This window comes from Prunus dulcis, chromosome 1 (genome assembly GCF_902201215.1).
Source record: "Prunus dulcis chromosome 1, ALMONDv2, whole genome shotgun sequence".
Classification (NCBI taxonomy): Eukaryota; Viridiplantae; Streptophyta; class Magnoliopsida; order Rosales; family Rosaceae; genus Prunus; species Prunus dulcis.
In genome coordinates, this window is record NC_047650.1 from 1551518 (window position 1) to 1573442 (window position 21925).

Consider the following 21925-nt stretch of genomic DNA (forward strand, 5'->3'; position numbering starts at 1 on the left):
TTCTTTATTCGGTTTACTGTCAGCAACTGACCCCTCAGTACTTTGCTGTTGTGGAGAGAAACATTAAAAGATAATACATGTGCGACTAACTGTCTATATGGAGATCCATTATTTTATTAACCTTAAAACTAATATTAAATGTTTTATATTTTATAAAAAAACCAAACTAAGCATGTTTACTTCCTATTTCACTTCAAATGTTTGCCTCATCAAAAGTTCACTATGAAAGCATCTTTGCCTCACACTCTTCAGCAAGGCAATTTTGGTTTAAAAGATACATCCTCCCTTGCAGATTGTTTTACTTAAATTGTGTCACTGTGTACTGTTTTTATGCTCAAATGTGCATCAATGCATGACTAGAGATAATTTGATATGTCAAAACCCTTGTCTGAATTTGAAAGGAGATTGGCATACAAACAGAACCAGAAAACAATAACCAACTGACCATCAATTTAGAGATACAATTTGCAAGTGTAACTAAGGAAACCAGAATGGTTAGCATACTAACAAATAAAACGTTATTTACTGAAAGCTTGCGCTTTACTGTCAAATTCTGTCATTTTGATTACTTTGCTGGGGTATTTGCATAGTGCCAGACAAATTTGGCAAAAAGTGCAAATTCTCTGTCACCACAAACTTCATCAATGGGAACAGCATCACAAATTTCTTTCAAATCCTCTTCTGTAAGCATTACATCCAATGATCTAATATTGATATCAAGGTTCTTAACCTGAGTGGTCCCTGTATATATTCAAAGTAGAAAATTAATTAAAGTCTTTTTTTTTTTAAAAAAAAAAAACCTACAATATTGACATAGCACCATATTTTCAAGAGAAAGAGTCAAACATACCAGGGATTGGGACTATATAATTGTCCTGATGGAGAAGCCATGCCAGAGCTAATTGAGGAACCGTGCATGCATGCTTTGCAGCAAGGTTGGCAAGTTTGCCATAGAGAAGTTTGTTCTTTTCCAAATTGTCCCCATTGAACCTGGGGTGTGTATACTGGGACAAGATCACAGCAATATGAGTTTAATTTAAAAGGTGATTTCTCTAATAAATTAAATAAGTCTATGCAACGAATTAAACAAGCTTATACCAGCAAACTGTCTGCAGACAAGCTCTCTACCACTGCCTTACCACCAAAAAACCCTCGGCCGAGGGGGCTATATGATACTATCCCAATTCCAAGTTGCCTGTAAAGTTTAGAGGTCTCAAGTTGGTGACATCAATAATATTCTCCCCTCCACTCAGATTTTACAATACAATTAAATCCAAGTTCTTTAAAAGCAAATTTGACAATGCAGAATTAAGAGGTGAGAGTATTAACAAACCTGCAAAGTGGAATTATCTCGTTTTCGATTTCACGACACCACAGAGAATACTCCATTTGTACCGCAGTGATTGGATGAACAGCATGAGCTCTTCTTATTGTGTCAACACTAGCTTCTGATAGACCAATGTATCTTATCTTTCCTTCATTTACCAGCTTCTTAAGCTCCCCCATCTTCCTCACATAAGATAGTTCAAAATATATGTAGCCATCAAGATATAAAGATATAGATATTGTAGACCTTGTATGTTTATTGAGACATTGGATAGAAGAATGATAAAGGGAAAAGGTCTCTTAATGCTTACAGTGTCCTCGATCGGCACTGAAACATCAACACGGTGCTGATAATACAGATCGATATAGTTGACGTCCAGCCGCTTAAGACTAGCTTCACAGCATGCTCTTACATATTCAGGGGTCCCCCTCACTCCAAATTGATAGTTGTCCGACATGACAATGCCAAACTTTGTAGCCAATTGAACATTTTCTCGAGGAAGCTGTTTCAAAACCTGAAAATACAAGAAGAGTAAAGGAATTATCTAACGATTTTCTACCCAAGTTTTCCCACTTTTAGATAGCATGTCTTAACAAACTTTATGTTGTATTGCTTTTCTTTTACTCTTTAAGCAAGAGTTCATCAAATCTCATCTTGCATTCAAATTTTAAAAAATTAAGAACAGTACCTTTGCAAGCAAGAATTCATTATGATGATTTTGGCCATAAAGATCTGAAGTATCAAAGAAAGTGATACCCCTATTGAATGCTTCCTCAATAACTGAACACGCAGCTTCATCAAAGAGAGGAGCTTTGTTACCGCTGTATATTCCAGATAGTCCTCCACATCCAAAACCCAGTCTAGAAACCTACATTGCAGAAAAGACCCATGAGGAGAAGGGAACAGTGAGTTTCTTTATAAGTAGCAACCAATTAATAATTTTCCCACATGGACAAAATGCCAATTTTCAATGAAGTATATACCAAACTGTTGCAAAGGACTGACTAAATCTGAAATTAGCCTTTGATTATGTAATTAGGTGTTTTTTTCCCCAAGTGAGTGCAATCCAGTTGTACAAACAGTTGCATGATTCAGGGCACTAAAATCAGAGAAGACTCACTCTCTATTTCTCGAACACCAAGTCAAACAAAAAATTTGTTTTTCTACTATTACCCACAAATGCAAGACTTATATAGTCAAAGCACCAAGAAACTGAAAAACAAATAGCTACAGTGAACTGATTAGAAAACGACTGAAAATCAGCCTGGCAGTCTCAGCATGATGGGAATGAATGTTGATAAACTCTGACAAATGCTGCTCTTAATTGTTTCAGATGGTTCTAAACTGATCAGAATAATATAGTTGACTTTCATACACATCAATATGATAGAGAAAAACAAGCTTACCTCCAATCCTTGACTACCCAATTTAACTAATGGCATTTGAATCTGGGGCTTGTCCTCCATTCTCAGCAAACCCAGAGTGTAGCTGGAGATAGTTCTACAATGAAAAACTTGCTTACATGTAACCAGAGAAACTAGCTTCCTTGTTCAGTAACAGGTCTACTTCTCACCAACTACAAGGCACCAGACACTGACTTTATTTATTTGTTTGTTTTTCTTGACTTATTGGAAGCAACTTGCAGTGCATTAATTAGATAAATCAAATTGTCTATTCTTTATGTTAAGAATATCTATTCTTATAACATGTGAAAAATGATACAAGAAGGAGAAAAGGAAAAAAAAAAAAAAAGGAATTTCCAAATAGACAGCTGTTTTTAGATTTATTACAAGTTGAACAACTGTCTATCATGTGGGAACAGACTGTCATTTAGCCATACTTGAGGTTTAAATTAATAAACCTCATATTGCGTGTTAATTTTGTGCTCTACAAGTGCCAACATCTGCAATGGCTTCCTACGGGTAGAAACTAACAGAACAGTCATAACTTCAGTTTGAATTGAAAGCTCCTAAACATACAAGGAGATTGGCATACAGTTGAGCTACCAAAAGCATTTTTAGGCATATAAACAGAACCAGCACACAATGACCAGACATTTAGAGATAAAATTTGTTTGCTTAGAAGAAGTAGCAGACATACCTACTAGCAATTAGTCGGAAGAGATCCAAAGTCCGAAATACCCCACTAATTAAAGAAGAAACAAACAAGTAGCTTACATAAATAAAATATATGCAAAAGAAGAAGTATTAATGAAAGGTACAAAACTCCCCAAAAAGAAAGACATGATTTTTATTTGTTTCAAATTTTCACGTTGAATCTATTACACTTTCTCACTAATTTTGTGGTAAAGACACAGTGAGCTTACCAATTCCAAACACAACAGATACTAAAACATGATCCAAACTATGACCAAATCTCTGAAAATTCCCTCTGTGTCTACTTTTGTACTCTCAATGGCCTATGCCTACCCAATACAAGAAGACTGCTGAGCAGTTTTGTCATATTTTCCTCCTTTACCTTCGCTTCATCTTCAATGCTGTGTAAAGTATAGCAGTTATTACGATACCGGCACACATCAGCAGCTTAGGCCTATGCAGCAGCCCTGGGGCCTTTGATGGCATTTCCACTTTCAACTCAGTCTCTTTTGATTCTTCCACGTTAACTAGTTCCTGCAGTTCATGAATCTCATTCTTTTCCTTCTCAACTTCAGTTTTTGTTTCTTCTTCAAGTTCAGCAATGGTCTTCCCCTTATCAAGTTCTGCGTCCTTAATAACACCAAGTTTACCTTCCATATACTCAGAAAGCGCCTTTAATGCCTGCATCTTTCTTTGCTCTCCATCTATCTGTGCCTCGAGAGACAAATTCTCGAATGTAATCTCAACGTTTTTCTTTTTCAGCTCTCCAAGTTCTCTCTGCATAGGTACTTGATCAGCTTCCAGAATTCTCTCCCAGTCACCTATAGAGAGACTCATTGTCTTTGAATTCATCTGGGGATATCTCACCATGTCCTCAACCGAAGCTCGCACCCGACGTTCAATCTTTAGGCCAATAGACTCTAGGTCCAGCTGATCTGCTCTCATGATAGCCTCTTTGATATCCCTCCATTCTTGATTGGATTCATCAGCCTTTCCTAGTGTAACGTCATCTGCTTTCATTCCAAACTCAAAATTTTGATCTGTGACTCCTCCTGAACCAGATAAACTCGACCCTGAACCAGAACCAATTTGCTCTTTCTCAGAAATTTCAGGAACAAGATTATTGAGGTCTTGTTGATCTGTAACTACCCCTTTCCCATTTTCAGTCTTTTCTTGTCCACCCACTGACCCTGACCCAGTTATCAAACCCAGATTCTCATCCGAACCCACCATTTTTTCATTCAAGAACACTGATTCCACCACCTCTCCTTTCACAATCTCATCTGAACCCACAATCTCCTTCCCATCTCCTTCAGAACTACAAGAATGTCTCAATTCTGAATCAGCAGCGTGTTTCTGTTCAGCAATTTCAGAATGAAGAGGAGGATGGAGGCCTTGCTGATCAGCAACTGCCCCATCTTCAGCACTGTTCTCTTGTCCACACACTGACCCATCTTCAGTACTGTTCTCTTTTCCATTCAAGAACTTTGCTTTCACAGCATCTTCTTCTTCATTTTTCAACCCTTCAGTCCTACCCAGCAAAACCCCACTCATATTTGGACTTTTTTCTTCCTCAACCACCAACTCAGTACGCTGGTCACGACCCACAATTTCTTCAGTCGAGATCGATGCGCTACCCTTATCATCCATGGTGGATTTGTTCAGTTCTGATGTCGCTTGAAGAGCTTCAAGATCAAGACTTTGAGGATCTTGATTCGGGACTCCACTTTCTTCTCTCTGATCAGAAATGTTCTCGTTTTCCATGATAATTCTTACCAAGAAAACTATAAACCCTAGAAAAAAGCTCAGTAAGAAACTTGATTTTGGATTCTCAGAAGGTGAAGAAAGAACTCTACGGTTACTGGATTGACCAAAAAAACAGAGTTTGTTACGGGTTCTGGTTTGGTGTCTGAAATAAGAGCCAGAGGTTTATAACAAAGGCGCGGTTTCCCCGTTGCACATCTTGACCGTTGGTTTCAAGTTCCAACCGACGGTGAAGATTAAAACACTCACTTAAGGAAATCCAGCGACACTATTTGGCCCAGTTTAGCATGTCGTATGGATCAATGGACAGAACGACATGTTCTATTCATTGTAAAATCGACTGCAAGATTGGGTGGTGAAAACTAAATGCATAAGTGGCAATTTCTTTCGGAATTTTTAGTGAGAAATTTGGGCTTACTTATTTTGTTAATTTGTTCCACCCTCAGCTTGGGAAAAAATATATATGTAATTCATGAACTGAACATACAAGGAGAGTTCAAGCAGAACTGTTTATTTATCACACAGTAGCACTGAAAGCTCACATTTTCAGTTACCATCTGTTTCCATAATTGGGATTTGCTTTGAGGGGGTATTTGCATAATTCCAGGCATATTTTGACAGAAATTCAAATTCTCGGTCGCCCCTAACTTCATCAATCTTCACAGCATCACAAATTTCTTTCAGATCCTCTTTTGTAAGCTCCACATCGAATTATCCAACGATGGTATCAAGGTTCTTAACTTTAGTCGTCCCTGTATATAATCAAATTGGACAATAATAAGTATCATTTGGTTAGTACAAATGTCTCTGTCCAAAACTGTGTTCAGGCAGGAGTTGACAAAAAACAGAAGCACACCAGACAAGTCTAAGATTTGGATTTCACTTAGCAAAGACAGCGTTATGTTTAAGCGAAAAAGATAAGCCTACCGGGGATTGGGATGATGTCATTTCCATGGTGGAGAAGCCACGCCAGAGCTAATTGTGGAGCAGTGCATGCATGCTTTGCAGCAAGGGTGGCAAGTTTACTGTAGAGAAGTTTGTTCTTTTCCAAGTTCTCCCCATTGAACCTTGGATGTTTAGACTGGAACACAAAACACCAATGTGAGTTTAGAAAACCCTATTGCTTTAACCAAATAAGGCATTCAAGTTATGCATATTCAACAATGTCATAAAAAAAACACCAATTATGCATATGTTTATAGATGAAGATTATCATACCAACAAACAGTCTGCAGGCAAGATCTCTACAACTGCCTTCCCACCAAAGAGCCCACGACCAAGCGGGCTATATGACACGATCCCAATTCCAAGCTTCCTGAAAGTACAGAAGTATCAATATAAGCTTACGAATTTGACAATGTTGAACTGAGAGGTGAAAAATTAGAAACCTGCAAAGTTGAGTTATCTCGTTTTCGATTTCTCGACTCCACAGAGAATACTCCATTTGTACAGCAGTGATGGGATGAACAGCATGACCTCTACTTATTGTGTCAACACTGGCTTCTGATAGACCAATGTATCTTATCTTTCCTTCATTTACCAGCTTCTTAAGCTCCTCTATGTTCCTCACATAAACATAAAATTCAAAACAGAATACATATATATTCATATAGCCATCAAGATATAAAGATAGAATGAGAAAGGGAAACATGCTTACAGTATCCTCAATTGGCACTGAAACATCCACACGGTGCTGATAGTACAGATCAATGTAGCTGACAGCCAACCGTTTAAGACTAGCTTCACAACATGCTCTTACATATTCTGGGGTCCCCTTTACCCCAACTGTAACGCCGTTCAACATAAAAGTACCAAATTTTGTAGCCAACTGAACTTTTTCTCTTGGAAGCTGTTTCAGAGCCTGAGAAACCCACCCCAAAAAAAAAGGTATATCTTTAACAACTTTTCTACCAAAATATCCCTACTAAAGAATTAATCCCCAAAGCTTCGCGCAAATGTTCATCAAATTTTGAAGCATGGATTCAAACTTGAAAAAAGAAAGAACAATACCTTGCCAACCAAGATTTCATTATCATGATTTTGGCCATAAATATCTGAAGTATCAAAGAAGGTGATACCCCTCTCAAATGCTTCCTTGATAACTGAACATCCAGCCTCATGAGAGAGAGGAGAGTTGTATTTTCCAGATAGCCCCCCTGCATCCAAAGCCCAATCTAGAAACCTACAATCCAAAAGAACTCAATGCCAATTTCCAGTGACCAGAAAAAACTAAACGGCAAAGTTTACTCTCTGTAAACAAACTTACCTCTAAGCCCTGACTACCCAGTTTAACTGTTGGAATTAGAACTTGGGTCTTGCCCTCCATAATTCCAAGCAAAATCAAAGGGAAGCTGGAGAGGTCGTTCTACAATGAAACATGTTCAAGTAACATCTATACTTCTCACCCACTTCTTTGTTTGTGCAGGCATCATACTTTACATGATTTTTTGGAAGCAACTTGCAGTCTCTATAATTAGGGGATCAAAAACTGAGACATGAGAGCTGAGGCACTGAACATCAAAAGAATCCATCACATAATGAAATATCTCACATTGATAACTTGATGAAATGTTGCGAGAGTAAGAGTGCGTGTCAAGTAAGTGATATTAATCGGTTGGATAAAATTATAAGTCTATCTTTCATATCACGTGATGAAAGTGATGGATACAAGGTTTTATACAACCATTTGTAGTCAAGAATTACTCCGGTAGGTGAGAATTTGAAAAGAAGATACAAATTGCAAAGGGCTTTTAGTTCAAGTAGTGAGCATTTATCCTTTGCATCTGAGATGATAGGTTCAATTCCCCTCCCTTAAGTGGTGATCATTTAACCTTACATCCTATATTATACGCTGAAAAGGAGAGAGGGGGGGCGGCGCGGCGGCGTGGGCGTGGGGTTGTGGGGCGTTGGTAAGAACCAAGAAGAAACCAAAAGGGTGCTGAACGTTTAGAAGTCAGGAGACTTCCTCCTTTCCAAGAAGAAACCAGATGAAAATGAAAAGAATAAGAAACTAACCTGTTGGGCAAATCAAAGTTATTGATTCTTCCAGTTGTGGGATCTGAAAACGAGTAATAAAAAAGCCACCAAGCCAAGGCCAAACTAAAAATACTTCGGTAAAAAACTGCCAAAGCCAAGGCCACGCACCACCTCCCCCACCATTTGTCCACCTACCCAGTCCACCATTTTGTTTATTTCTCATCTCTTTACTATGGTTTACTGGGGAAGAATAGGTTTTCGGAGTGGTGGCCCGGGTAATGAGTAGGCCTGGTTAACTTGGGTCTCTGTAACCCCGGTGGTTTCTGGAGCACCAGTGGTTGGCGTGGGGAGGTTGGGGAGGGAAGAAATTGGGTTGGTAATTTTAAGTTTTTATTTTAAAATTATTTATTAGTAAATTACTGAAAACTCCTTTGAGTTGGATGCATGTACACATGAGTCATGACAACTCTTAACAAACTTTTGGAGTTTGCATTAACATTAGGTGACAAATTAGAGATTTTAAAAATGGTGCAAGTTTATGTGACATTCTAAAAATTTTCCAAATTTGTCTTGGGCATCTTGAAGAGAAAATTAGAGAATAGAAGAAGAGTTGGGTAATTGGAATTTTGCATTTTGAATTTTTGTAAAGAGGTAACAAACGTGTTAATGTCAATATGCTTTTTTTTCTCAGTATGTTTGAGAGTGATTCTGGATAGGCTAGAATCACTATCAGGGAGAAGCATGTGGAAGGTGCTTTTCCATATAATCACTTTTAGTGATTTTAAGTGATTATGGGGAGAAGTGATTCTTCATAAAAGTGATTATTGACCTCTTCAAAATCACTCCCAAACAAGTCCTTAGTTTACAGCATAGTGAATAATGTATTTTTATCAATTTACTTTGTTACTCTTGAGGATTAACTTTCGAGTTTGCACAAATTGGAAATTATTATGAATAATCTTATACATAAATCAAAATTGGGTCTTGTAAAAAGAACAATGTGATGAAAGCTATTTAACAAGTGTTCTTTGTAAACTCTTATCAATTTTTTAATCAATTTAAATAGCTGATTAAAAAAAAAGAATTATAATTTTAATAATTAATGTGTATGTAGACGGGCACAATTTAGACTTTCATATTAGGCCTCAGAAAATTCAGAACCGATCTTATTTAATATCGCTTGTATAAAAATAAAATTTCATCCGAGGCCTTAGAAAATTCAGAACCCACCTTACTTAAAATCCTTTATTAGGGATGACTAGTTAGTTGTATTTTTCTGCCCCGAGGGCATTCCAATTAACCCCAAAAAAAAACAACAACAAAAAAATACTAGACACAAGTGGTGGTGGGCTTCTACAACTTGTGTGATTAATTGCCCAAAAGTTACAGCCAGGCCAAGCCCACAAAAATCTTAGGCCCAATGGCCCCCCAATACGACTAAGTTGACTCGGCTGGTTACGTGGCCTGAGGGACGTGTCAAGGACGTATGGTTAAACGACACGTTTCAGTCTGCGTTTCACGGCAACAGCAAAACCAGAAACGCCGTTGAATTGTTTGAGACTCACACAAAGGCCACCGTGCTTCCTCTTCTTCAAGCTTGATTAGAGTTTGAAACTCTCAGACCCGAAAACCAAAAACAAAAAAACAAAAAACAAAAATTGAAGAAAAATGGAAGGGAGGCAGAAAGAGTGGAGCGGAAAGGCTTTGATGTTAATGGTTCTTCTTCTTGTGAGCTTCGTCGGGAAAATCGCATCTCTTTCGGTGACCGTAAACGACATCGAATGCGTATACGAGTACGTGCTCTACGAAGACGACACCGTTTCGGGGAACTTCGTGGTGGTCGATCACGATATTTTCTGGGGCAGCGATCATCCCGGCCTCGATTTAATCGTGAGTTCCTCTTTTCCCAAAACGCAATTGCATAGAGGTTTGAGCCAAATTGGCATTTTAGGGTTTTTATGGGGGACTAATTTGCGGGGATTTTGCGGGTTTGGAATAGATCTGTTTGTTTGTAGATTAATTCAGGTTTTGAATTGTTTAATATATAAATTTGTTAGAATTATTTGAGGGTTTTGCCTTTCGGAACTTAACGGGTAACTAAAGCTGTAATCTTGATACTTATAAGTCCAAACCAATTGTGAAGATTGTTTGATTTTCAGAGTTTATTGGTTTTAATTCCCAAATCGGAATTACTCGTTGAGATGAATACTGAGCAAAGTTTGTCTTTTTGAAGTCTTTGTAGCAGCATTAAGGAACTAGGAATAGTTCAAGCATGTAGGAACTGATGAGAACCCGGTGAAGGGTTTGGAGCAATTTGCAAAACTAACCACCTAGGTTGCTATAACTTTCAAATGTTCTGTGATAAATTCATAAAGTTAAAATTCAGTTTCAATTGTGTCTTCAAATTCAAACTCATGTTCCACTGAATTAGGAAGTTGCAAATTATTTAAATTTTATTGTTTAACAATAAAGCAAGATAGGGCCTTTATAACAGCAGAGATGTAGTTGAGGTGATTCCTTTTTTAAGTTTTAAAACTTAGATATTGAGTAAAGGACTTTGAACTATAGTTAGATTAGCCTTACCGAATGTGTGTAGTCCTTGTAAACTAGATAACAGTGTCATTAGGAGCCAACTTGTTGTGCTATATGAAAATACCATTTACCTAGTTATAACAATTATTAGTCTTCTGCTGCAAATGATTCGAATCTTATTATGTTGCACTGTTGGGTTTATTTATATCAGCCCATTTTTCCTGGGGAAGTGTAGGTGGTTTTTCTATCCCCAACAAAATGGGTTAGGTTCTTGTTTAAATAGAAGGATTTTGACATTGGATAATTTGACCAGAAGGGGTCAGGTTCTTGGTTGTAAGAACTCAGAAGAGTCAGCTCATCACATGCTTATTCACTATGGTGTAACTTGGGAATTATGGACTTCTGTTTTCTCATTGCTTGGTGTTGGTTAGGTGTGGCCTAAGAGCGTAGCAAATGTTATATCTGGCTAGATGGGAGTTTAAATAGTAGACATATGAGTGATATTTGGAAGCAAGATTCCCTATGTGTTTCTTAGAGTTTGTGTCTTGAGAGGAATGGAAAAGTATTTGCAGGCTTTGAACTATCTTTCTGTAGTTGAACTAAGAAGCATTCTGTATCTGTTGTTTCTCTTCTAGATATCTTTTTAAAGTTAAACATCCATGACTTTTGTTATAGTATACTAGATTTTCGTTTTTTTACATAGGCTGTGTCCGTAGGTGCGTTTTCTCTCAAATAGACTTTATTTAATTGAAAAATGTATATATATATTTTTTTTGCAGGTGACATCTCCTGGGGGTAACACGGTGCACACTTCAAAGGGAACATCTGGAGATAAGTTTGAATTTAAGGCCCCAAGAAGCGGAATGTACAAATTTTGTTTTCACAATCCTTACTCAACACCAGAGACTGTCTCTTTTAACATACATGTTGGCCATATTCCCAACGAGCACAATATTGCCAAAGATGGTTTGTGAAACTCTGTTTCAAATTTGTTTTCATTGTGTTCTTTTATTTAAATCTTAGAACTGGTATTCCAAAGTAATTTTTGCCTTGACGGCAAAAAAAAATCAAAAAACAAAAGTTTTTGCCTTGGACTATAAATTGCTTCTTGGGACTATAGTGACAAGTACTATAAGTTGCTTGTTGAATTGTGACAGTCCCAGTAACGTGTTTGAGACTGATTTTTCAATAATATCTCTGTTTATCTTTGATTTCTTGCAGAACATCTAGACCCTATAAATGTTAAAATTGCTGAGCTTAGAGAGGCATTGGAGTCAGTTACATTAGAGCAGAAGTACTTGAAAGCACGTGATGTTCGGCATCGTCATAGTAAGTTATTTTTCCCTCTTTACCAAGAAAATTGACAATGATGAAGTCATGCTATATCAGTGTATCCTGCTGGCAATTAGATCTATGCCTTATTTATTAATGGGATCTTTATTGTCATCATTACCATGTGTGTGTGTGTGTGTGTGTGTGTGTTTATGGTATCTTCTGGATAATTTTTATCATTCTTAGGTGCTGTCTGATAGAAATGAAAATTTATCTTCCAACTATTAAGTTCTGAATAAATATGTGCTGAATATTCAGCACTGAAGAATTTGTGCTCAGTATGGTCAAACCTGGCAAGCATATTAAAATTTGTTAGCTAAAAGTTTTTAAGTCTTAATTCATCATATTAAAATTTTCAACAGAATATTTTAGGCAACTAATTGAGAAAGTGATAAAAGGGTTTAGGGTTATGATTCTTAGAACCTGGCAAAATAATTTGGTAGATGTATCTATATTTTAGAACCTGGCAAGCAACACATCTTATGATTCTTAGGACATGGTTTTTTGTTTTCTGCCGCAGCAAATGAGAGCACAAGGAGGCGTGTTGTGATGTATACAGTGGGAGAGTATATAGCGCTGGCTGCTGCGAGTGCTTTGCAAGTTGTATACATTCGCAAGCTTTTTAGCAAATCTGTTGGATACAATCGGGTTTGAGCTGCTTGGTTCTTCATGTTGGTCTAATTTAACAACAGGAGGGGCCTTGCAGAGTATTTCAGATACTTCTTTTGTGTAACCAATTATTAAATATTTATATTACTTGGTTCTTGGTTCTTGGTTTTCAAATATGTTAAAACTTTGAAATGCCCTGGTTTAGTGAACTGCTGGTTAAAAGAAGCATGCAGTACCAGAAGTAAGATGGCATATAAGAATTATTCTAAGGTATCTGAATATAACTATACCTTCTAAATATAATGTATTTAAAGAGTAATTTTGAAAAGAAAAAAAAAGCCGCACGGCTATAGTGTTTTTGACACATGGGCACCTAAAAGCATGTACAATCATGTTTCATGTTTTTTAGTTAAACTTTAGCAAAAACTACATAAAAGTTATTTTAGGAGCTCTCTATAAAATTTGAACTTCAATCATACTCCATAGTTTAGGGAGTCATAAATACTATAGTTATTTTTTGACATGTTGTTAATAGTATAAAGAATTTAGTAGTTTCACATATAATACTATAGGGTTAATCGTTTTATTAGTCCCTGAACTTAGACCTGATTTGCATTTGAGTACCTCAATTTTCAAAATGGTTCCTGTGGTCCTTTAACTTTAGTTTCGTTTGCACAACTAGTCCCTCCGTTACTTCTGTCAATTTTTTCTGTTAAATGCAAGAGCAAAATAGTATTTTATATTAAAACAAAAAAAATGAATTAAAAAAAATCATATCTTTAAAATAACAATAAAAGAAAATACCATAAAAAACCATAAATAAATAAGTTTTTGGGAGTAAAAATCGGGATAGAGGGGAAAAGGGAGAGTTTAATTTTAATTTTTTAGTTTTTTTAATTTTTTATTCATATTTTAATCAATTTTGATACAAAAATACCATTTTGCCAATGCATTTAACAGAAAAGTTAACAAAATTGACGGCATGACCATTTGTCCTAACGAAAGTGAAGTTAAAGGACCATGAGAACCATTTTGAAAATTAAGATACTCAAATGCAAATCGGGTCTAAGTTCAGGGACTAATAAAACGATTAACCCAATACTATATTATACACGTATGTATATATTTTTCAATAATACATTCGTGTTCTACACATGTCTTAAAGACTTGATAAAATTCACTTTTTAAAAAAAGCAAATGTACAATACTTATATTTTACATGTATGTACATATTTTTTTATAAAATTTTTAATAATACGCACAAAATTCATGTATTATACACATAATTCTCACATATTATTGAATAAAAATAATATTAATAAAAATATATATTTAATTATATATATTTTAAAGGAATCGTATAGACACCTTTTTTAATTTTTTTTAAAATAGATAGCCGCGCTGCTATACTCAGGATTTTCCAAAATTTTTAAATTTATAGTATCGCAGGAGGCTATACTCTGTTTTTTATAATTTTTATAATTTATAAATAGTATAGTCGGTCGGCTATACTCGTTTTTTAATATTTTTTAAACAAATTGTATAGTCGGGCGGGGGTACTCAATTTTTTTTAAAGAAATAGTATAGCCAGCCGGCTATACCTGGTTTTTCTTTATTTTTTAAATTTATAAATAGTGTCGCCGATCGGTAGTGCTCGGTTTTTTAATTTTTTTTTTGAATTTTTAGTATAGCCGGTCGGCTATACTCGGTTTTTACCAATTTTTTGAAATTTGTAACAGTTAAGCCGCCAAGCTATACTCGGATTTTTTTTTTAAAGAAATAGTATAGCCGTGCGTCTATACCTGTTTTTCTTAAAAAAGGAATAGTATAGCCGTTCGGCTATACTCGGTTTGGTCGATTGTTCTGCTTGTCGCTCGAGTAGATTTTTTTTTGTCCCTAATTTTGTTCAGTGATCGTCTAATTCCATGTTTAGGCTTCTCTCCACTAATATTTTTTGAATTAAATCATTAAATTAGGCCTATTTGTGCGGAAAGAGCTTGACCTTGAAGGACCTGGAGCTTTCCGAAGTGCCACCGAGGCCTTCCGCGTTGCAGATAATGAGTGAGATTGCTGGGCTCAAGTGTCTCACCAAGCTCTCTGTTTGCGACTTCTCTATCAGGTTCATTGGAATACTTTACTTTCAAGTATTTTTTTTAGTGATATAGACTGCGTAAGTAGTGAGATTGTACCTACCGTGATATTTGCCCTTAAAAGCTTACATCTTTAGTATTCCAAAATTAGCCCACATGAAGTTGAGCTCCTAAATGGTTTAAGCATTGTGCATCTAGGCTCGTTAGTGAGCTAGAATAGGTTCTAAATCAGTGAAGCTTAAGCAGCTTCAAGGATCATTGCAAGTTAGGCTTGATGAGGGAGTAGGATGACTTAATGATTGCATTAGTGTTTATGCCTAGATGTTTCTTGAGTTTTTCTTAAAAGATAATTTAAAATTTTCTTAATGAACTTTTTGTGTGAGTGATGTTCTAACATTCTGAAATGTTTGTGTTTGTCTTAATACATGTATGCTTATGGTCATACCATTCAGTTTCCATGAACTCCACGATACACAAACACTCAAAAAGTAACAGAAAGAAGACAAATCATTACTTACAGGATGTTAAATTGGGGCCTTAAAATTGGGGAAAGAACGTCGATGCACATCCTAATGTGTAGTATAGGTGCTGCCATGCAAGTTTACTATACTGGGAACATGAAATCTTTAAGAACGTTTGTTGCTTTTATGATATATTATGGATCTTGAGGAAAAGAAACATGAAACGTGTCAAAGGTAATTGTGTATTATTTGAAAAATGTTCTTATCAATTAATGGTGGTCTGCAATTTAGTGATCGATAATGCTGTTGTTAATTATCTCTATTTGGTTTGCTATTGAGTGAAATTCTTGTTTTTATTATGATATAACCATTAATTTGGGTTAGCAATGTTTGTATATTTAGCCGATTGCCCTCCATTACATCATGACTATTGGTTTCCTCATTTTGGTATCATGTAAAAAATAGTTACCTTTAACTTGATCCATTTTATGGTGTGTTTCCTGCAGATACCTCCCTCCAGAAATTGGCTGCGTATACAATTTGGAATATCTAGATCTTTCATTCAACAAGATGAAGAGTTTTCCAGCTGAAATTAGTAATTTAAATGCCTTGATAGCGTTAAAAGTTGCTAACAATAAATTGGTGGAGTTACCTTCGACTTTGTCCTCTCTGCAAAGGTTGGAGATCTTGGACCTGTCAAATAATAAGTTGACATCACTAGGGTTTCTTGAACTTGACTTGATGCCAACCTCCAGAATTTAAATCTTCAGGTAAGTACATACAACCACAAACGAGGAGTATCGTAGTCAAGTATTTTTCTTCAGGTTTTATATTCTTCTATTATTCACATTAATCACATTAATCACATTTCAATGTTTAATTCATTGAACTGAGATGTGATTTATTTCCCAAACTTATTCTCTTTAACTTGCTGAAAATCATATTCCGTTGCTGCTCTCTTCTGGATGGTTATTTTTTTATTTTTTGTTTATTTTTTGGTGCCCAACCACCTGAACCTGTTACATAAACTAGCAAAGGAGCTATCTTTGGACAAATGGTAGGCCATCATGTTTCTTGCAACTACCTTTTGAATTCATTTCATTTCTTTGGAAACAGTGTGTATGTGCATTTGTAAAATCACGGTGGACTCCCTGATCTCATTCCTTTCTTGGTTTATTTTCATCTCACATGTTGGAAATATGTGTTGTATTTATTAATGGATTATTATTATTTTTCTATTTCTTTTATCTTTTGAGTTGTATTATGTATATTCTTGATTTCTTTTGGAATTTCATTATTCAGTTGTTTTTTTTTTTTTTTTTAAAATAACGATATCTGATATGCAAACCTAAATGGTTTGTTGCATGATATTCTGTGGTTCAGTACAACAAGCTTCTCATGCATTTTCAAATACCTTCATGGATATGCTGCAATTTGGAAGGGAATGGAAAGGACACACTCGATGATGATTGTAGCAGTTCCTCTGTTGAAATGGATGTATATGAAACCCCCATTCAGAAGAATGATGAAAGTCTTTCTCGTAGAGGTAAGGCTGTAGAGTTACATCTATACTTTATTTAATCTTCAGTTTTATGTAATCAACTCTCTCTCTCTCTCTCTCTCTATCTATCTATCTATACACACACATATATTATATTGTGATTTGCCTCATATTGTTATGTTGCGACAGGCTCTCGTCATAGTTCAACAAGCCTAATTATTGGGCATGGGCATCCGTCAAACAGTCGGTGTTGTGCAGCTCGGAAGTCAGGTAGGTGGCGGAAGCAAGGGTATCATTTGCAGCAGAGAGCTCGTCAAGAGCGCCTGAACAACAGCAGGAAGTGGAGAGGTATGGATCCTTCCAATTTGTTACACTTGAAGGAAGATGGAGAATGTAAACCAGGCAACACAGATCGTCTTGCTTCTGAATCTTATCCTGAAGGGGCATCAGATATTATCAATCTGGATAATGATGATGGTGATAAAGATTCACTCTCTAGGGAAGTTCAAAGTGAAAATGTCCATGAAGATGTTGTATGCCGTAAAGTGAGTTTGAAGAAGGAGCTTGATGTAGGAAATTGCTCATCTGTCAGCATTGACTCTAACACAGTAGATAAAAGTGATGAAAAGGATTTCTGTGAGTTTGATGCATCGTCGATCCCCGGTCAAGAGGTTTCTGCTAAGCAAGATGAAGGTACATTGTCAGAAATATCAAAAAGCACAACTCACCACAAGAGGCCCTTTGATGGGCATCATGATAATCCGAGACAGCTCAAGTATCCAAGATCTAGGGCTGCTGATAGTTCAAATTTATCTCGCAAGTATAGTGAACTTTCATTTTGCAGTACTGAGGATGATCTTTCAGAAGGCTTTTATGATGCAGGACGTGACAGGCAGTTTATGCCACTAGAGGTTTATGAGCAAAATTTCCATCTTGACTCACGCGAAGTTCTTCTTGTGGACAAGGAATGGGATGCAGAGTTGGATTCAATTTTACGTTCTGCCCAAGAATCGGTGTATCGTTTATATTCAGATGGAAATCAAGCTGATGAGCTACAGATTGCATCGTTTCTTGCTCTTTTTGTATCGGATCACTTTGGGGGAACTGATAGGGGTGCTCTTGTTGAATGGGCACGTAAAGCTAATCCTCTTTCAGACTACAGGAAGCCCTTTGTTTGCACTTGCCCAACAGGAAACATGGACTCTATTAGTTTGTCTACTAAACCAGTTCCAAAGACTGTTGAAGATATTGGGTTTTCTGATCTCTGTGAGAAATCTCTCCGTTCTCTTAAAGCACGACGAAAGTCCATCATAATTCCCATTGGAACCTTGCAGTTTGGTGTGTGTAGGCATAGAGCATTGCTATTCAAGGTGATTCTTGTGCTAAATTTATTATTTAATATCTGTTTGTACTGATGTCTGTTATTTGCACTGTCTTTTAATTTTTTGTAATCTGATGAAGCTTAATTTTTGTAGTATCTATGTGATCGATTGAAGCCTCGAGTACGTTGTGAGCTTGTTAGGGGTTACTTGGATTTCATGCCACATGCGTGGAATATTATATTAATCAAAAGAGGGTCCTCAGAGATTCGGATGGTAGTTGATGCATGTCGTCCGCTTGATATAAGAGAGGAGACAAATCCTGAATATTATTGCAGGTCAGTATCTCTTGTATGTATGAACCGGTCTTGGTAAATCTCTTCATTGTTGAAGATGCTCTGCATCTTGTGAAATTCTTATTCATGTTATGGGTCACTGTATTGCAATGCCAAACTGATTTTGGATTGGGTTATCCTGAAACTCTTGGTAACCCTGTAGACTAATGGGGGTTATGGTGTTCCATGATTTGTAATTTCACTTCTGGTTTGATTATCAACTTGTCTATGCTCAGAATCTAGCTCCTTCTGAGTGGAGAACCTTGTATTGCTATGTTGCATTACTGCTTCCGATTCTGAATTTTTTTTTCTTCGTTCAGACTGTATCTTGTGCTATTTTTTCTTTTTTTTCTAGGACCCTCCCTACTTCAAATTCCTTTTGGGTCTTGTTTTTTGTTGTGGTTTTTGAACTGTTGTACACATATTGTCTGCTTGGCTGGTAAACCCATGGTACAGTTTTTGAAAACAAATTTTTATGTTTACCGAAAACAAATTTTTATGTTAACCAAAAACAAGGCATAGCATAGTCTTAAAGGATATTTGTTACTGAGGTTTTGTGCATTTATCTATGTTTTTTTGTGGCAGGTATATTCCTCTCTGTAGGACCAAAGTTTCTCCTCCAATTAGTCCTACTTCCTACCCTTCTGTGTCCTCTTGTGGTGAAACTCCAAAAAAATCTGTTACTTCGCTCATCCGGCTCAAATATGGATCAAATGAGGCAGCAGGAAAGGTGTGTATGCTGTTTAATTAGTTGTGACCAGCTCAAAAAAATTGGAGCAATTTTCTGGCCTTATGTAGTTGGTGGTTATGCGGGAAGTTATTTGATAGAGTGTCTAATAATTCCTAGGCTTGTTTGTAGTCATGATAATGATTCTAAATCTGGCGCTTGTGAGTCATTGTTGAAAGTTTTATGTTAACTAACTCTTCTTCTAAGCTTTTAGTTTGGTGGTGGTTGTAGTTTCTGGTTAGGTTGTCTTAATATGCCTGGTTAGGTTTGGTTTATTTTTTGTTTTTTTGTATTTTTTTCGAGTCCAATGTTTCTTTGTCCATTGAATATTAACCAATTGGTTCTGCTGGTGGATGTTGCAGATGCGTACTTTAGAGGTATGTGGGGCTTTAACGGATGAAATTAGGAACTTTGACTACAGTTGCTTAGGAGAAATAAGAATTTTAGGTGCTCTGAAACACCCATGCATAGTAGAAATGTATGGGCATCAGATATCATCCAAGTGGGCTCCTTCTGTAGATGGTTGTCATGAGCATCGGATATTGCAATCAATAATTTGGATGGAGGACATAAAGGACGGTTCCTTACAGGTGAATTTTACTGGTTAAATTATCAGGTTTTCTTTTGCTTAGCGTTTTTATATTTTGTTTTATATCTTTTCATCTCCATCATGTGACAGAGTTTTATACAAAAGCTTTCAAAAGCTGGTGAGAAGCATGTCCCGGCGGAGTTAGCTTTGTGCATAGCTAAAGATGTCGCATGTGCACTAGTGGAGTTGCATTCAAAGCACATAATTCATCGTGACATAAAAAGTGAAAATATTTTGGTTGATTTGGATAAGAAGAGAGCTGATGGAACATCTGTTGTGAAGCTTTGTGATTTTGATAGAGCAGTTCCTCTTCGGTCTTACTTGCATACATGCTGTATCGCCCATATAGGAACACATCAAGCGGATGTTTGTGTTGGAACACCTCGATGGATGGCCCCAGAGGTTTTGCGAGCAATGCATAAACGAAATATTTATGGACTGGTACGTCTTTTACATGCCAAGGATTTTTGTGCTTAAATTAATGAAAAATACTTTGTCTGCTTGCAAGATACACCGTATTTTGGTTTTCAAATTGACTTTTGTTGCACGAGTGATAAAGTCCATGAATTGCCATTTCAGATATATAGCGTTTGCTGCATGTGAAGAATGCTACCACATTACCTTGTACACCATAACTCAATTTTAAATTTAGGAAAACCACAAATTGCACTGCTAGAAATCTATCTACCTAAAACATACATGTGTGTTGAAGTTCTAGATGGTTCCAAGTGTTCCAACCTCAATATTGTCGCTTTCTTCTATATTAAATCAGTGCAACTTTCCTTTTTGGCGTAGTTTAAGTTTTATTCCTTTGTTGTTACAGGAAGTTGATATCTGGTCCTTTGGGTGCCTGCTGTTGGAAATGTTGACTTTGCAAATTCCGTATGCGGGAGTATCTGAAATGGAGATTAATGAACTTCTGACAGTACTAATCCTCTCTCACTCTCTCTCCTGACAGTACTAATCCTCTCTCACTCTCTCTCTCTCTCTCTCTCTCTCTCTCTCTCTCTCTCCCCCTCTGTTATGAAGACTTTTGTATGGTTGTTAGAGAATGTGAAATATGAAAATATGACTAAATAGTGGGACTGGTTTTGAGGGGTCCATACTTTCAGTAATTGTTGAAACCGAAGTTGGAATCTTTTAGTCAGTGAAGTGAGAAGGGGAATATCTTAATCCTTATATGTTTATTCCATAGCTCCATAAGTTTGCTTGGCATTAGGACCCTAAGGTTGCTGCAGTGGAGCCCTTGTAAGGGGTTTCTAGAGTACTTTTCCTCCGGATGATGGTTGATAAATTGATATACAGCCTTCAACCGTGCATCTAGATTGTGTTAGCTAATTGTTTTAGGTTACATTTGTTCATATTCTAATGAGATTTTAAGGTTGAACATTTCCTCATCTCTGAAGTAAATCTGCTTCTTGTTTGTTGCATACAGATGGGAAAACGGCCAAAGTTGACAGAGGAGTTGGAGGCATTTCGGTCATTGGACGAGCCAATAATGACTCAAGCTGGTGCGGAGCTTGACGGAACAGAGGCCGACTTAGACACACTGAGGTTTCTTGTTGACTTGTTCTACCAATGTACTGAGGAGAATCCGCAGAATCGTCCGACAGCTGACAACCTTTACGAATTGTTACTCAAACACAGCAGCTCTCCTCCAAAATCAAGAACTTAGAAATACTAGGTTGAACTTTTAGGCAATAATAATCTATAGAGAACTCCAAATTTTGTAGCCTCAATGATGTATTTTTGCTGTGTCAGGTTAGGCAGCTATGTTGTATTATTATGTCTTCTGTAAGGTCTGTAATCTAATTGGAGATTTGTAATTTTTATTGGTGGCAGTTTCTGACGCTTCGTTATCCATGTATTATTTTGACTCTAAGTTGGCCAGATAAATCATAAATAGCTCTCCAAATTCTGATTATGCAGATTTAGAATTTGGTTATATACATGTACTCAAAAACTTATAATTATCAAAATCATAGAATAAGGGTTTAATTTATTTTAAACCCCAGTTTTAAATTACTTTCTGTGTAAAGTCCTGTTATTCGTTTGCCTCATCGGTTGAGAAATCAAATTGAAAATATAAAGATATGTGGCGTCGAGTGTCTTATTTTAGCCCTTCAAATAAGCGGATGTCATACCTAGAAAATGAAGAGTAAAATGAAAATTATTTAGGTTTCTAAATCAAAATTATAGATGTTTGAAGATCTAATTCAATGTCACCAAAATGACTTGATGGATTTTCTAACTTTAAATTGTAAACT

General features: G+C 36.4%; 4 protein-coding genes and 1 pseudogene across 4 annotated transcripts; 2 read left to right on the plus strand and 3 right to left on the minus strand.

Moving 5' to 3' along the window:
• Positions 1-540: 540 nt before the first annotated feature.
• LOC117613840 (perakine reductase-like) lies at positions 541-3443 on the minus strand. Its single transcript, XM_034342434.1, has 8 exons — positions 3428-3443; positions 2734-2903; positions 2016-2195; positions 1638-1841; positions 1334-1506; positions 1099-1195; positions 851-1004; positions 541-741 (listed from the first exon to the last, which is right to left on the minus strand). The coding sequence occupies exons 2-8, from the start codon at positions 2791-2793 to the stop codon at positions 566-568; spliced, it is 1044 nt and encodes a 347-aa protein (XP_034198325.1). The 5' UTR covers positions 2794-2903; positions 3428-3443; the 3' UTR covers positions 541-565.
• Positions 3444-3553: 110 nt separating this feature from the next.
• Positions 3554-5321, minus strand: LOC117613808. Its single transcript, XM_034342389.1, has one exon. It carries the CDS (start codon positions 5185-5187, stop codon positions 3802-3804), a length of 1386 nt encoding a protein of 461 aa, XP_034198280.1. The 5' UTR covers positions 5188-5321; the 3' UTR covers positions 3554-3801.
• Positions 5322-5829: 508 nt separating this feature from the next.
• Positions 5830-7513, minus strand: LOC117614812 (annotated as a pseudogene).
• Positions 7514-9656: 2143 nt separating this feature from the next.
• Positions 9657-12857, plus strand: LOC117615450 (transmembrane emp24 domain-containing protein p24beta3-like). Its single transcript, XM_034344530.1, has 4 exons — positions 9657-10053; positions 11475-11661; positions 11917-12024; positions 12548-12857. The coding sequence occupies exons 1-4, from the start codon at positions 9832-9834 to the stop codon at positions 12679-12681; spliced, it is 651 nt and encodes a 216-aa protein (XP_034200421.1). The 5' UTR covers positions 9657-9831; the 3' UTR covers positions 12682-12857.
• Positions 12858-12882: 25 nt separating this feature from the next.
• LOC117614506 lies at positions 12883-21605 on the plus strand. Its single transcript, XM_034343343.1, is given in 12 exon segments — positions 12883-12906; positions 14613-14755; positions 15694-15932; positions 15935-15957; positions 16571-16733; positions 16878-18058; positions 18164-18345; positions 18928-19072; positions 19432-19659; positions 19749-20099; positions 20482-20583; positions 21094-21605. Coding segments are annotated over 12 exon segments (3021 nt in total). The 3' UTR covers positions 21334-21605.
• Positions 21606-21925: the final 320 nt, after the last annotated feature.

Bases quoted from the DNA above. Each gene is read 5' to 3' on its own strand.
- LOC117613840 (XM_034342434.1), bottom strand. From the start codon at position 2,793: ATGGAGGACAAGCCCCAGATTCAAATGCCATTAGTTAAATTGGGTAGT. The intron at 1,842-2,015 runs GTACTGTTCTTA...TTGTATTTTCAG, and splicing joins ATGAATTCTTGCTTGCAAAG to GTTTTGAAACAGCTTCCTCG. The intron at 1,005-1,098 runs GTATAAGCTTGT...ATCTTGTCCCAG, and splicing joins TGTCTGCAGACAGTTTGCTG to TATACACACCCCAGGTTCAA.
- LOC117613808 (XM_034342389.1), bottom strand. From the start codon at position 5,187: ATGGAAAACGAGAACATTTCTGATCAGAGAGAAGAAAGTGGAGTCCCG.
- LOC117615450 (XM_034344530.1), top strand. From the start codon at position 9,832: ATGGAAGGGAGGCAGAAAGAGTGGAGCGGAAAGGCTTTGATGTTAATG. The intron at 10,054-11,474 runs GTGAGTTCCTCT...TTTTTTTTGCAG, and splicing joins ATCCCGGCCTCGATTTAATC to GTGACATCTCCTGGGGGTAA. The intron at 11,662-11,916 runs GTTTGTGAAACT...GATTTCTTGCAG, and splicing joins GCACAATATTGCCAAAGATG to AACATCTAGACCCTATAAAT.